The 16,806-nt window shown below is 45.5% G+C and overlaps 1 protein-coding gene across 4 annotated transcripts in view; it reads right to left on the bottom strand.

Moving 5' to 3' along the window:
* Nucleotides 1-16,806, bottom strand: part of PLXNA2 (plexin A2) — a 318,604-nt gene that overhangs the window by 171,306 nt on the left and 130,492 nt on the right. For all 4 annotated transcript variants that reach the window (XM_075122021.1, XM_075122022.1, XM_048826414.2 and 1 more), the window contains exon 4: nt 1,423-1,557. In XM_075122021.1, coding sequence (XP_074978122.1) covers nt 1,423-1,557 — 135 coding nt within the window. The remainder of the gene's footprint in view (nt 1-1,422; nt 1,558-16,806) is intronic.

Genomic DNA, 16,806 nt, shown 5'->3' with positions numbered 1-16,806 from the left:
TAACCTCCCACCCTCCCCCACTGACAAAGCACCAGCTCTATTAATCTGTATTATATCGTTGTGAGTGATGGCCACTAAAATGCTTAACGGAGTCAGTGAACCCAAGAGCCTGGCTTAGTGGTTGGGACCGCTTGTGTTTCCTCATCTCAGAGAGGAATGGCTCGCACAGCTCTGTTACAGTTGAGGTCCTGTATTATTAACACTGTGTTGGCTCCCTTAAGCAACAGACTCCAGTGGACTGCAGGCCATAAATTTCCGTCATAATCATTTTAGTCTTGCTTTGTACAGTCTGGTCCCTCTTTTCAGAGGGGCAGTTTATCATGCTCGTAAACAGGTTCAGAGGAAAGGCCCTGCAGACAGTAAATATTGATGAATCTTAGAGGAGCTGACACAGCCAGGAGGCAATGACTCAGGCGCTGACTTTCTCTCTCTGTATCTCTACTTGAAATCTCACTTTGGTTTGGAGTGAGTTAATAGCCTGACCTCTGATCTGGGCTCACAAGTGAGATGAGTTTTAACTTTGTCAGGCTAGTCTTCTGTGGTGTGAAACAGTCCCCAGGAAATTCTGCCTCATTTATCACAACAAGCTTTTTCTGTTCCAGGGGGTACGGTGGGTCAGGACTGAGGAGCATTGACGGAGCTGAGGGCCTGGGAAGATGCAAGTTAGGACTAAAGTGCATTAGCAGAGCTCTAAGAGTGTAGATAAAGGACTGTGTGTGTATCTAACTAAGTACTTAGATGACCCCCGTCGTATCAGAAATAACCATTAATAGATATATCCTCACAACACCCCCGTAAGATAGGAAAGTATCCCTATTTTAGAGATAGGGAACTGAGGTAAAGACTAAATGACTTGCCCATGATCACACAGGAAGCCTGTGGCAGAGCCAGGAATAGACAGCAGTTCTCCTGAATGTCAGTCCAGTGCCTGAACACTTAGTTGCATTGGAAGACCTTGCTTGCACAGCATATGCTTGTAGCAGGTCCTGGCTCCAGCCCTGTTTGCAACAATCACTTGTGTTCATAAGCATTTTAAAAAAAATCTCACTCAATCCAGAAAACAAAACAAAAAATCATAACAGGCATTCCAGCAAAGCTATGCAAAATCAGCCTCCTGCCAAACTTGCTGAGGGGAATGAATGGGTGAGGCTTGTGCTTGGGACATATTTTCCTAGTAGACCAAGATCCAAATCCCCAAACCATATTTCACTGATGGCAACTCAACCCAATCTCCATTTCTTACAGACAATAGCTTGCTAGCGTGGAGGGAAGTTCTTTCACTCCTCATGCACAGATGGCTGTCTCTGGTCAATTAAGCCTCCTTTGGCACTGTACCTACCTGTACTGACCCCTGAACTGTGCTCAGGTACAGTGCACAGGAGTAAAGCTGCAGCCATGGAGGTGTAGAAGAGCACTGCTTACCTGTCTTTCCGACATGACATACAGATACTTCTGGTCGATGGAGAAGGCCATGTCTTGAAGGATCGGGCTCCCGTCCTTGAAAACTGGGACCATTTCATACTGAATTCCACCATGGGGTGGGCCATCTGCTCGGATCTGAAAAAAGGACAGGCAGATGACAGGTTATGTCACTACAGCTGAATGTGCAAAAGCACAGGCAGGCTAGACACGAAATGCAGAATCAGTGTTTGTGATAAGGCAAGGAACGCTCATAACCAACACGAGGGAGCACGAGTTAAAGTCGAGGAGCTTTCTACATCTCAGTGCAACATTACTTCCACACGCTATGAGAAATCGTGAGACTTCCAGCTAGGAAATGTGGAAGAACTGGGAAGCTGGCATGGTGAAACGGGAACTTCACAGGCTGATCACAATTGTCTCACTCTTACTTTGCTCGCTTCCCACCTGGCTGTTGGATTCAGATGTTGCCTTTTGTCTTAAGCTTAGAATGCAACATCTTTGGGGCAGGGACATTGATCTTTGTATGTACAGTGCATGGCACAGTTGGACCCTGGTCTCTGAGTGCTTCCACAATAACAATGACAAATAATAAAGAAAACCTTTCCAGATCCTCAGCTGATATAATTTGTGTCATTCCATTGACTTTATGACTCTACTGAACCTTGGGGAAAAGGAAAGAGATTCAGAAAGAAATGGTCTTTCACCATATGTCTCCTACTGAATCAGAGAAGAGCAATAGTACACCCTGGACAACGGAAAAACAAAATCAAACAAACAGGTACTCCACTATTACTTTTAGGCCTGCCCTATACACAGACACTTGGAGCTGGATGTCCAAAAGTGCTGAGCATGCAACATGCACTCAGTGTGAGTTGAGTTCTTTTGAAAATCTGACCACTAAATGCTTGAATGGGAGCTGAGCTCTTCGGAAATCTGATCCGGATTGTGGATGATAAGGCTGTGTGAAAATTTTGCCCATGGATTCTGATTCTGATCTGATTTATACTAGTATAAGTCCATTGACTTCAGTGAAGTTACTCCTGATTTGTACTGGTGTGAGAGAGGAATCAAGAGGAATCAATCAATCAATCTTTATGTTTATACAGTAACTTTGGGAATATGAGTTATAATACTAAGCCATTTAAAATTATTGACCATCTATGACTTCCCATTTTCCCACAACCCCAAATTCAATATTCCATCTGCCAAAACAGGGGAGCGAATAGTTTTTAGGAGTATGATTGGTAAATATTGCATATTTATTTAGAGACAGAAGCTGGATCTGATCTGATTTACAGTGGCCACTCTTCTATTCTAGTCAGGTTCCTATACTGCTCATCACCATGGTATCGGAGCTCTTTTCAGAAGTGCATTAAGTGAAATGACTATCATTTGTCACACACACGCTTCTCTCTGTTTTCCTTTCTTCTCTGACTCAGGGACAAAACTGTGTGTGAATTGAAACACACACACACACACACACTCACAAACTTTGGATGTGATTTTCAAAAGCATCTCATTCTAAGTGACTCCAGATCACACGTCCTTTTGAAATGGGACTTGTGCCTGTACAATCACTTGTTTGAAATTCACCCTTTGATTACAGTGGAGCTACCCCCAACGCATCCTGGGTTTGAGAGCAGAACCAGCCCCAAAGTTTCGTGCTATAACAGCATCCAAGAAGAGGACTGACTCATGCTGACTACCATACCCCCTCCCCAGTGGGGAAGTCCTTTAAAATGTTAAGACAGTAAGGCCTGAATTTGCCATGTTCTGAGATGATATGGTCCTCTGAGATAATATGCCAGATTCACAGGTTCCAGCAAGAAACATCTAGCCAAAGCACAAGCTGCCAAGTGGATGGATAAATAGCTCAGTGGTCACATGGCTTGTTCCATTCAAAGGTCTCCTAGTCTTTTGGCATGGTGATTTGAAGCTGGATGATATAAATCCCTCTCCCTGCAGGAAAACCCTACGCAAGTTATAATCAACCCCACTGCTGGTGAAAGGCATGCCGCTGCTGAGATCATACCACCTCTTCCAAAAATTAATAATTTATGACCTTGGGGGCTGGGAGGAGAATAAAACAAACAATTTACATTGTGTCTTTCCTACCAGGATTTGCATATTTAAATAGCCATTTGATTACAACACGGTGTCTACATAACACCAAGCTGAAAACACTGGCAATCGTCAGGCTGGGAGATTAGACCAGCCATGCGAGCCAGTGTCTCCATGGTGCCCACTGATGGCCCAGTGGCTCTCAGTGACAGAGACACTGTTACATGCTGGCCAGCAAACCATAGCATGCACCAGGCACTTTTAAAGCATGTGCACACTGCCCTGCTAGGAAAGGAAAGCACAGGGGGACTAGAGTCTTGTAAAAACCTCATCGCTAAGAAGCCATCTGCTGCAGACTCGTGCTGGGCTGTCTTGCTGGATCCCAGCCTGCTGCTCAATTACTCCGTGCCTGACTGCTGGAGCTGAGGCATGAAGAATCCAGCTTTGGAGGAGGCTGAATCTTCAGGAAAGGCGATGGGGCTTGTGGAGGAGGCATGAAACAATTCTCATTTATCTCACAGGCAGCGTGCATGGGGGGCGGAATCCCTGTCTAGGGATTAGAACTCAGAACTGGGAACCAGGAGAGCCTGGGATCTAATCCTTGACTCTGCTACGAACTCACTGTATAGCTGCTTGTCAAGTCACTGCAGGGGGGATTGTGGGTGGCTCAGCACCCGTGGAAAAATCAGGCCGTGTGTCTGAGCCTCAGTTTCCCTGCCTGTAAAATGGGGACAATAACCCTAATCCTCCTTTGTTAAACACTTAAGATATGGTGACCAGATGTCCCGATTTTATAGGAACAGTCCTGATATTTGGGGCTTTTTCTGATATAGGCACCTATTACCCCCACTTCCTGTCCTGATTTTTCACACTTGCTATCTGGTCACCCTAACCTAAGACCTGTTTGCAAAAGATGCCATGCCAGTGTGAGATGCCATTATCAGACTCATAGAAAAGGGAAGTCACCCGCATCCCATCACTAAATACAGCAACTTGTTTGGAAGAGCCATGGGTACCTCCCTGCCAGACCAGAACAGCGAGTTGCGTTTGCATGTCCTGACACGTTTATTTTCTGGGTATCTCTCCCGTCTCTTCACCTTTTTAATTTTTTCTTACTAATGAGCAGAAAAGGAACCAAACTGAATCTGAGAATAAGAGAGAAGGAGTTTGAAATCTGCACCTAAACCCAGATCTGAATTCCATTATTACAGATTCTTTAGCAAACTGCCCCAGACTTTAAGAGTGGGAAAGTTGGATGAAGACAGAGGAGGAAATCCTGTTGTGAATTACAGTGGTGTAAAGATACTCCACTGCCTTCATGAAGTGCAGAGAGATAAGGGCAGAATTTCATCTTGAATTTCCCAGGGACAATGTATAATGTAATGGACTTCCATGGATTGACTCTAGCATTATGCTGCTGTATCTGAGAACAGAGCTGAACCCTTTGTCTCTCTGGAGTTCACCGGTAGAGGTGGGTGGGAAATGGATTTTCCATCTCACAAGAACGTTTGTGATTTCCTGTTCTTCACTGGGATGAAACTGAGACCTTTCAAAATTTGTCTTGAAAAACCAGAGAGAAAAAGAGGAGAGCAAGTGAGAACCGCCCCACCCACCCCGGAACCAGTGGTCATGGCACTAATGTGAGAAATGGGAAAACCAAGTTCAGGTCCTTGCTCTGCCTGATTTATGATGGCAAGTCCCTGCTCACGCATGTGCTTTCTCTCTGCTTTTGAGCAGAAATTCCATCCTGGCCCTGAGAAAACCCATCTGATAAAATCCCCTTTTGTGGGGCAAGTTTGGAGTTTGATCCAACAGCCTTTTTTGATGAAAAACTGTTTATTCCAAAAAATTCCCGACAAGCTATATTCACCCAGTCCCACTGCATAGTCACTGCAAGCAAGCTTCTCTGTATGCCATCACAGCTATTTAAACAGCAACCAGCACTGAGGTCCCAAGCAGAGCACTGTGAAATCACACGAGGAATAAACAGCAGGAAGCGAATCTCACAGGCTAGAAACGTTTCCATGAAAATATCTGATTAAAGGCAAAATGAGCGGGGAGGGGAATACAACACATGAAGGAGCAGAAAACTTTCTAAAACACAACTGTTTTACAAAGTTCGCCCCTGGGGTTTGAGCAGCTCTTTATGTCGCTCCTCTCTCTAGCAATGAGGTCAGACAGGATTAATAAAAAGAGATGCCACCGGACAAACCTAGTGCAGTCAATTGTTGGTTGTTGCAAATCAAATTACAATTAAGGGTGGATTTGGCACTATGTTTATGAGTCTGCCCTTTTAAACTAGACAGAGTGGTATCTAGTCAACAGACCAGAGCATTGGGACTCAGGATTGCTGGATTCTAATCCTGACTCTGTCACTGGCTTGGTGCGGGACATTGGGCTTCCCCTTAACTGTGCCTCATCTGCGCAAATGGAGATGAGAATATTGACCTCCCTCAAAGAAGTGGCCAAAGGCTGACTAGTGTTTGTGAAGTGCTTGGAGATTGCTGGATGAAAGGGGAAGAGCCACAGTATATTGCATGGATGATGAATGTGGAGAACATGCCCCATAAACACTATCAGCCACATGCACCTGATACATTATTGGCTCTTATTCATTTGGGCGGGTACTTTCTACAATACTGATGATTATCCTGCTCTGGAAGGGATGGCAGTGCTGGGATAGTGCTATCAGCCACAATGGTGATGGATTCACCATTATTCACTCTACTTTCTGTTGACACTTGAAACAGACCAAAGAAAGAATTTAAGGCTTGTGGAAGAGCAAGAGTCCCATGATGCTTTGCAGTTAAGCTAACTTCAAGGAATGGAATTTTTCTAAGTAACAACCTTTAGAAATTGCTGCAACAGATATCATAGGAATATTAACCACAAATATGCGTCAAAGGTATGAAGAACTGAACAAACCATGTGACCACTGAGCTATATATCCATCTGCTTGGCAGCTTGTGCTTTGGCTAGATGTTTCTTGCTGGAACCTGTGAATTTGGCATATCATCTCAGAGGGCCATATCATCTCAGAACGTGGCAGACTCAGTTGTTAGTGTCTTAACAACATAACCCCGCAACAGGAAATATGCAATGACTAACTAGATGGTATGGAGGCAGCGGCAAAGCTGCAAGGGAACAGAGGACTTAGAAAATAACCTGTGATAAGAAGTATATACTAAAATGAGGAAGTGGATAATGGAGTGATATGCAATAATAAGAGTATACTTGCCCTAAGCAAACAGGAGGAAGTAGAGACCATTTGAAGTCTGAATGCAGGCTGTCAGTGGACTACAGGGCAGTTCCTTCACAGGTGTTGGGAACTGTATGTCTCTCTGTATATGTGCTATCTGTACTCTTAATCAATAGAAGCAATCAAGTGATGAATATGAGGTTTCTTATTATTAAACCAATCTGGACTTGAGAGAACCCCTCTCAATAAACATATACTCACAATTAAATCAGTATTTATCAATTAATTGGTTGTCAATTGGTCATCGATTGACAAATTATTAATAATAAGTTATTAACATTTGTGTTCACTATAGCACGTTAGTGGGGCATAAAAAAAGGCATGGTATCATGAATCACAGAGCCCCTCCAGTGTATGGCTGGTATGAAATAGGCACACGGTCCTTCAGGCTTCCTATTGCCATCTTTCTTGTTGAAAGTTTCCTGCTCTGCAGGGTGAATTCCACTGAACAACACTGAGTTCCTGTTAAATCAACAGCCCAAAATCACACTTTCCCTTCCCTCAGGTAATGTCCAAAACGTCAGCTCTTTCTGACCTTAGCGCAGGGGAAAGTTGAAGATTCCAGGACTGTACCTCAGTCATTTAAACTGAGGTGCAAAATCAATCCCACACTGCTCCTTTCCTCCTGGAGTCCTTGCATCAACACAAGCTGCCAGGAGCCATGCAATTGATCTAGTGTCCTCTATAAACTCCCTACTCAGTTAGTGACTTGCCTTTACCAGCTGCTATGTCTCCAAGCCTAAAATGTTCTCTCAGCATCTATCTTCCTCCATCTCTCCATCCACCCATCATTAAACTAGCTGTTTAAAGCTGTTTCCATGGCAACTGTCTCTCAAGTCCCTCTGTAAAAACGTCTGATTGTAATTTGTGGTGCATTTACTGGCAGCTGCCAGGCCTGCTGGGGTGGCAACTTTCACTCACAGAGACACAGCCTGACTGGAGTCTACGAAGAGGACACACTGTCATTTCCCACTGTTCTCCCATTTCCTTGACCAATAGACATGCCTCTTCCTAGTCATCCTAGAGACAGGGAGGCCTCATGGATAAGGCACTGGACTGGGACTCAGGAGATCTGTGCTTAGTTCCAGCATTGCCACACACTCCCTGTGTGACCTCAGGCAAGACACTTAATCTGTGCCTCAGTTCCTCCTCTATAAAATGGGGATAACAACTCCTCCTCCCTTTCCCCGTGCTTTTTTCTCAGCAAGCCACAAACTCTGTGGTTTGTGGTCTCTTACCATGTGTATGGACAGAACCTAATAGTGGCATTTCGCAAGACTACTCGCCAAATGAATGGTTAGGGCATGGAGTATATGCAGTTCACATCGACTCAGTCTAGCAATATCAGTAGAATAAATGCATGCATATGAGAGAGAGAGAGAGAAAGCTCTGTAGTATCTAAAGGGTTAAAATTGCAAAGGGGTTTAGGAGGGGAGGTAACCAGCCAGATGAGCTGTGTGGCACTCACACAGCTGGTTGCTTTTAATCTGCCCTCTGAGCTGCTATTCGCCTGTAGAGAGTCAGTTATATTAAACTCTGTGCCTTGAGCAAGATTTGTCAGCTCAGGTACAAGAGCTCTGAGAATGGTTACAAGAGGCTGTGGGGGGCTGGGCAGGGAGTGCACTAACTGCAATGGCTGAGAGTGAAGCAGCTGCAAGCAGGATGTGTGGTCCGAGTTCATGTGGGCTTGGGCTGCTGGAGAGAAACACCATAAATATTCACCACCTTTCAAAAGGGAGCCTGCTCTCCTAGGGAAGAGGCATTCACTTCAGCTCCATTTCTCTCTGTAGCTGGCTCCTCCTTTGTGCTGTTGTTACATGCACTAAACTGCCGCCCTTCACCTCTCCCAGAATCTGGGCTGTGGTTCCTCCTCAAATATTCCCTGTGATATTTCAGGCCCTGAGTGAAAAAAAAAATCACCCTATATATAAATTCCCAGGGATCGTTCACCCCAATACGCCCCTTCGGAGGATACTCACGCACCAGCTAAAACTGCTTCTCTCCTTTCTGATTGGCCACAGAGGGCCACTCTCCTCCCTCCAGCTGAGAGACCTGAGAAGCCGTTTCGTTCTTAGGGTATCCAGTAGCTCAGACTTCTCTGGCAATTGTCCCTGCCCCCAGAACCAAGCACAAAATCTCTGAACTCCAGCTGCCTGCCTTGTGTCACGAGAGCCCTTCCCTCATTCTTCTCACAGGACAACCCCAAAACCAGGTGTCTCGTGCCACAACACCCAACCACGCAGTGGAAGATGCATCCATTAGACAGAACACTCTCCTCCTGACAGTTTGGTTTCCTTGGCAACAAATCATGATGTCACAATGGAAAATATGATGACTTCAGTGAATGGGGAAGGAGAAAAAGGGATCAACTCCATGGCAAGAAGCTTTTGTTGATATTTGGAGTGAAATAATTTCCTGAGCCAACTTATGAGCATTCGTGCTGCAGCACGAGCCTTTCCAGTGTCTGGCAACTGTGTCAATAAACACAATGCCACAGACACCAGGAAGAGGAGACCTAGTTTAGTGTAACACCTGGAGCCCAGGAATGCAAGGCACAAACTCCAAAGCCTGAGCATGCAACAATGGCCTTTCGGCATGTTCAGCAAAAATCTCTTTCCTATTACTCTGCCTGTGCATCGCAGCACTGATTGCGAATGAAACACTACGACCTTGTCCAAAGTCACAAAGCGAGGCTGCGCCTGACCAGTACCTAGGTCAGAGACCTCTAGGGGGCTCCCAAGCGGTCATGGTGTTGATTCAGGATGTGGTGCTTGCAATATTTACTCAAGCTCTTCGGGGAACAGAAGAGAGGAGGAGGATGAGGATGGAGCAGAGGCTCTGGGATTTGGCTGCGAATCAGAGGAGTCACCTGGGATGGATATAGCTCTTTCCTCAATCACTCTTGATGTGTGTTTGCAAATATGCTTGAAAAGCGCCAAACAACACACTCTGCAAACCCAAATATCAGTGCTGGCTCAGAGTACACAGGGCCAGCAAAACGCGCACACACGATGAAACAGAATGCATTTCAATTCAGAAATTGCAGTTCTTCAAAAGGCATTGTGGAGATTTATGTGGCTAATACCCCTACAATACAGACTGCAGGCATAAGCTCTGCATTATCTTAAGAGATTAGCAAAATATTATATTGTGTCATGTATATGTTGCAGTGTAGCACCCCCGGTAACAGTGTATGATCCATTTAGGGCTCTAATATGACATGAAGCTCCTACTTGCCTATTACATCAATGCTTCCGCTATGTATTTTGCCTGGCGTTACAACGATTACTGTACCAAAGCGAAGATTCATCTGGATCTCCTTCCAGTTCCTCCCAGCAGGCTCCCATTAAAGGGCATTGACACTCTTTGTGGGAACTTCCTATGATTAAATTACTTGTCTCTTTTCATTATGAGTTTTTCAATTAGACTGAATCTCCTGGTTAAGTGCTCAGTGCCAGAGAAACATCAGCATCAGTCTCTGTCCACAAGGACGGACTTCCTGCCTCAGATCTAAAGAGCAACGCAAGGCCAGTCGATGTTCACTTTTCAAGAGTTGCAGCTACTTTTTCACGTGCACGGGCACACAAGAGGAAATGGACTCAAAGGCATCTGTATTGTTAGCTACCTACTGTAGATGTGACATGCCCTGGAGAGACTCTGCATGTGCACAAAAGGTATGCTGCTGAAATGACTCTCCAGGTAAGGAGGCGAGGGGCACTGGGTGTGTCACTTGCTCCTCTGCTATTTGCATATAACAGTGGCAAAGCAAAAAGCACCAGCAGCCCTGGAGCCTTCCCTGCCGGGGTTTCTAGCCCTGCGGGGTGAATTCCATCAAACAGTGCTACGTTTCTGTAAAATGGATATCCCTGATGGGGTTTTAGAGGCTTTGGAACTGCACACCAGTTTGTCACTGCATCTATTACTGGAAATGAAAAACAAAGCAGCACAGAAACGCCTTCTGCTCCTGATGCCTGTCTTTGCAGAATTAATATGATGACTTATTCTGTACTTTCAGCTGTATGAGGCCACTCTCATGACGTCTTGCTTTGGTGATGGGAAAACCTTCCATGGAGAACAACATGATTCTGGCTGGAGCAAGCAAAGGCCTACAATCCTACCAGGCCTTTCCCACCCCACATTCGCTCCAATTCTGTGGACTTTTCCCTGCCTAGTCCTGGTGCTGAACGAGGATTCTGCGAACAAGGGGTTCAGCAATGCAAGCACTCCCCAAAGACAGGATGAAATAAACAAACATCAGCCAGAGACCTCCTGTGTGTGGCTCTTTCAAACAATCTCTAGAGAGGGTATTTACGTTTGCTAATCCAATGTAATTAAACGGGGCAGTTCTGCAATCATATCAGTATCAAAGGTTGCATATTATCAGTGCTCCCATATCATCTGCCTTTACAATGCCCACTGAGACATTAAATGCAGCATTCTGAAGTACTGGCGATTCTGGCACCCTAATACAGTGGGCTAAATCTGTACAATGCAACCCACAGCTCCCCATACCACTCACAGGGAAGCATGGACCAGAGAGATTACAAGTTGCTTCATAAAATACTCCAACAGCTCTTTGGACCCAGTTCAGAATTATCCTGTGGAGACAAAACCTGACTCAGCTGTCACTGAAGTCAGTGGCAAATCTCCATCAACCAATTAATCCCCCCAACATTGCTGTGAGCTAGGTTAGTACCTTTTTACAGGTGACTATGAGGAGGCATAATAAGGTCAAGTGACTTGGACAGAGTCATAAGACAAATCAGTGGCAGAGCTGGAAACACAACCCTGGAATCTCAACTCTTAGGTGCCCCAGTTCAACTGCTAGATGACATTCCTCTCCATTTATACCCTAGACTTTATGGGACTGAGATGATAAATGGGGCAAAACCCAACCCTAAAGAATTTGGGCCTCAATTCCCCATCTAACCCTTTGTTCTGACATAGGAAGGAACAATAGTGGTGTGATTAAATACCCAGTCCTCTGCGTGGGAAGTTTCCCTCTTGAAATTAAAGTGAAACAGTAATCCTATTCGCAAAAAGAAAAGGAGTACTTGTGGCACCTTAGAGACTAACCAATTTATTTGAGCATGAGCTTTCGTGAGCTACAGCTCACTTCATCAGATGTTTACCGTGGAAACTGCAGCAGACTTTATATACACACAGAAATCATGAAACAATACCTCCTCCCACCCCACTGTCCTGCTGGTAATAGCTTATCTAAAGTGATCAACAGGTGGGCCATTTCCAGCACAAATCCAGGTTTTCTCACCCTCCACCCCCCCACACAAATTCACTCTCCTGCTGGTGCTAGCCCATCCAAAGTGACAACTCTTTACATAATCAAGTCGGGCTATTTCCTGCATAGATCAAGGTTTTCTCACATCCCCCCCACCCCCATACACACACAAACTCACTCTCCTGCTGGTAATAGCTCATCTAAACGAGTGTCTTTCCTTTAAATCATAGAGATGTCCGTGAGGAAATTAATGACAACCTGTTATGCACACATTCAATTCAAATCAGTGTATCCAATTACCTCCATTACCTGGAGGCCCCCTCATATCCCAGTCTCTTTCGCTCCTGTCATATTTTCTCTATTTATCCCTAAATTATGGTGGAATAGAGTCATTCTTGGTGGCTTCTTCTCCATTTCTCCCCCGAAGATGTTATTGGGTAGGCATCAATATGGAGTTCATTTCTAAAGGTCACCAATTTGCCATGCTTAATGGCTAGTAGAGAAAGAGGCCCTCAAGAGCAAAATGAGCAGCAAAGTTCCCCTCTCCAAAGCATGAGAAAAATCCATCAACTGCAGAGCCACCTTGTTGTGCTAGAGATTAATTCCCTGCAGGTTTCCCTTTTTGAACCTTTAGAGGATCACCTGGGAAGGAGTCAGTACTGTTAAGAGCCCCATGCAAAAAGCTCTGCAGATGAAGCCATTTGCAGCACACAAGTGGTTACATTGGACCTACAAAACCCAGCAACTATGCTACATGTTCTTGAGCCCCATCTACTAGCAACTTATCTATTAGTTATATTTACACAGAGACATAGACATAAAGCACTCTTGTAACAAGTACCATAGGGAGGTTCATAGGTAGGGCTAATGCAGAGTAGCAAGGCTCCCAATGTGAGAGAGCGCAGTAGAGCATTCGTCTGTGGGGCGAAGGGGCTATGTCTCTCTCAGCGTCCAGATCAGTGGCAGAACCTCCGTGCTGCATGTAAGTGTCAATCGGACAGCTGCAGAGCCAGGATTGAAAACCTGCAGTGGCTCTCAGGGCTCAGTGCCAGCCACACTCACTCCCCTTCAGAATGAAATCAAATATAGAGAAAGGGGTCTGTACTGCTGCAATAATCCCATCGTGCTACAGTACGCATCACTGCAGCGTCTGAGCACGTCACAGAGCCAAACTGAACAGCTCCATGGGTAAGGAGGTGTTATCCCCATTTTGCTGATGAGGAAACTGAGGCACAGGGAAGGGAAGTGACTTACTAAGGTCACCAAATTAATTTTACTGCTTGTTTTACACAGCAAGTGATTGGGTCAGCTGAGAACAGAACCCAGATGTCGTGACTCCCAGCCCTTAATCAGATCCTTCATCATCTTCAGATACTGCTGAGTCTTCAGCTCCACGCCAGTGGCTATGGTTCTTCGGGATGCCGCCATTCCTCTCAAGACAAAACAGAAGCAGCTGGTAGGTCCAGGGGCCCTTTGATATGAGGAGTCATAACTATCCTGACCAAAAGCACCATGAAGGCTGATGAGTCTTTACTTGCTTCCTGCGGCTTTCCAACACAAGCGTATAACGACAGCAATTGTCAGGGTGCTTGCTTTACCCTGGCAGTCTGAAACAACAGCAGCAATTGACATGAAAGCTTTGAGTCAAACATGCCGCCAAACAGAGATGGTTGAGGTTGGGCTGAAAATCCAGCCTGACATATCAGCTCTTCTTCCTTCACGCTGCTGGGCACCAGGCAAACTAAGCAACAAGCCAGTGTGAAGCCAGGAGAGTCTGACTGTTTGGATTTTCCAACCCCAAACATTTTCCTACCCTATCCTCTCCCCTTATTTAAGAGACGTTCCAGGCATGTGCAGATGAACTTCCACTACCCTTGTTTCATTAGGATGCCGGATTTCCTTGTGGACTGAATCGAGGTTCCTCTCTAGTATGGTACAATCCTTATTTCTGGGGACTGCCAACTACATTTGTTTGTGTGAATCGGCATGTGCATTTATATCTTTAAAAGACATAGGGAGGTGGATAGGGGAGTAAGACAGCCATGAAGCAGATTAGAATAAACTGGAGAGTAAGTGAGTAAGTTGCTGTGTCTATAGCTGTTCACTGGGTGCTTAGAGCAGGAGTAAGAGAAAGAGGACTCAAGCCTGAGTTTATTTTTTGGGGGGTCCATGACCCAAATTATTTATAGATCCCAGGCTTTTGTAACTTCAATACTCATGTCAAAAATCTCTCTCTGAGACACACACACACACTTCCCAACCCCATAGCTCTGGCAGCGTTAGCTAAACGATCAAAGTCACAACCCAGGGACGTGGAGTTCCCTGGAGAAAGACTCTCAGTCTGTCCATAACTGCTGCGATAATTGGAGAGCAGCACAGAAAACTGGAACTGCCTCCCTCTGCTGCCACCTCTCCTTCCTGCCACTCTGCTGAACTGGGGCAGCAATAGGAGGCACCGAGCAAGCGGGCAGGGCAGGACAGGACTTCATTTCTATTATTTGGAGCAATTGCACCAGCAAGTGCCACCAACCACAGAAATACCAACCAAGCAAATGCACCCAAATTAACTCTCACGCACAGCCATTTCAGCACCAGGGGGTTGAACAATCTGCATTTGACTCTGAGGTTCCCATTTAAAACTATTGCTTTTCCCACTTGTTTTCTAAGGTTCCTCCATATGCCTTTTGTCCAGCACAGGGGGAATGCAATTAGCACAGAGTGCATAAAAATGGAGAGAGATTTGCCTGCTTTAAATCTCTTCCCATTGTACAGGCCAAGAACATCCAAGGGTATTTTGGACAAGGAGGGAGAACGAGGAAGGAGAACTGGCACTGCAGTCAGATAGATGTCATGCCAAGGGAAGCACAGATCTCTTCTGTTTCAGCAGAAGCCCGCATATCCCCTGGCACATGACAGCTAGTTGTGACGCTGATGCTCAATCTACCGCTTTGCAAGTGCGCCTATGAGGCTGCTTCAAAGAGGCTCAGATAACCTACTGCAGAAAAGGGGTCAGTCAATTCAGCCTCTCTTACTTGCAGGTTTGAAAGAAGTCGGGAAGTGGAACCAATTCCCTGAGCAAATGCTTCACCACCCCCTGTCCTGCATGCATGTGCACACACTGGATGCATCTGATGAAGTGAGCTGTAGCTCATGAAAGCTCGTGCTCAAATAAATTGGTTCGTCTCTAAGGTGCCACAAGTCCTCCTTTTCTTTTTGCGAATACAGACTAACACGGCTGCTGCTCTGAAACCTGGTTTATGTAGAGGAGTTGTAGCTGTGTCGGTCCCAGAAGTAGAGAGACAAGGTGGGTGAGGTGTGCTAAACAATCTGCTCCACCTTGCTTTTAGCAGTGGTGCTCGAAGTACCTTTCCACACCTGAAGAGGTGCTGTGTGTGGCTTGAAAGCTAGTCTCTCCCCACCAGAAGTCGGTCCCATAAAAGATATTATTGTACCCACCTTCTTTCACACACTGGTGTGCTATATCTCTCCTGTGTGCTGCTGGGCCGTGCATGCTGGTTTGTTATTGTGTATGTTACCGAGCACGGCCAACACGCACTGTGCCACTGGAAGTGGAAGACATCTTGCTTTCAACACGGTTTGCTTGTGAGCAGTGGCGCTGGGCATACTGGTTTGTTATTGCAGGGTTGCTTGTGAAAGCTGGAGCTGTGAAATCTGATTTGCAAAGGGAGAATTATTTACAAGTGCTGGCACTGTGTATACGGTTAAGTTATTGTAGGGTTGTGGATGATCATTGGCGATGTTTATTGGGCATGTTGCCGGTAATTTATTTTTACAAAAAAAGGACCAGAATCTAGAGCAGAGCCCATACAAAAAGGTAAAGCCCGGAAACCGAACAGCCTTTTCCAACCCTGTACATAAACACAGACTTCCATTATCTCAAAAAACAGTTTGACTAACGGACAACTCAGATGCTTTGGCTGAGCTGAGGGCAAGAAACTCATCTCACACCATCCCAGGAGCTATACTTAAGCATCCTAAAATAAAAAGTACTCACTAGTCCCCCCGGGCTGCTCTTTATGGCAGCAGCTGCAGCACAGATCCAGTGAGTGAAACACAAAGGAAAAGCAGAGAGAAGCAGCTCTGATGACAAAGCCAAAGCAAGTGAAAGGCAATTGCACTGCAGTGCTAGGTGCTCCACGACACGAGAGAATACATCACACTAGCAATAGAGCCAATTTTTCCAGTTCAGCAAAATTTGAGGGGGAAAAAATTCAAGCCATTCACTGAAAGTTCTGCATAATTAAAGCAACAAAAAGGACGGTTTTTCTTCTCTTTAAATATTTTAAAGACCTTTTAGAGATAGGTGTCTTTCATGGTTTCCTTTTTATGTCCTTCCAGCATCTACATGTATAAAGTGCAGGTGAGGCTGGGCTCTCTCTTTTCCTACAACAGTCCTCCCACACTCCGCAAAGCCCCTTGGAATAGGTGGCTCGTTTGTCTTCCTGCTTGTGTGTTAGGTACTAAAACTCTTAGGCAGTGCCCCACTGGCTGCTGTGATCTCACCTGGTAAGCAGGGTGTATCTCTCTCTCCTCCCACATCATTCCCCACCTCTCCCGGTCATACCAGAGCGCCCCACTGTATTTACCCTCAACACCACTGTGAGGTCAGGCAGTGAGGTTGTCCCAGTTGTACAGATTGGGAACAGAGGCACAGAGAGACTAAGACCTTGTCTGCACTTAAAAGTTTTGCTGCTTTAACTGTGGAGGCATAATAAAAGCAGCCACCCTCCCCAGTATAGACACAGTTATACTGGTATGCAGGTACTTGTGCCCACATAGCTTTTTCTGGTTTGGCTAAGTGAAA

Source organism: Caretta caretta, chromosome 21, assembly GCF_965140235.1.
Source record: "Caretta caretta isolate rCarCar2 chromosome 21, rCarCar1.hap1, whole genome shotgun sequence".
Taxonomy (NCBI): Eukaryota; Metazoa; Chordata; order Testudines; family Cheloniidae; genus Caretta; species Caretta caretta.
Note: the sequence above shows the minus strand (reverse complement) of the source record. Positions and strands in the feature narration are given on the sequence as shown.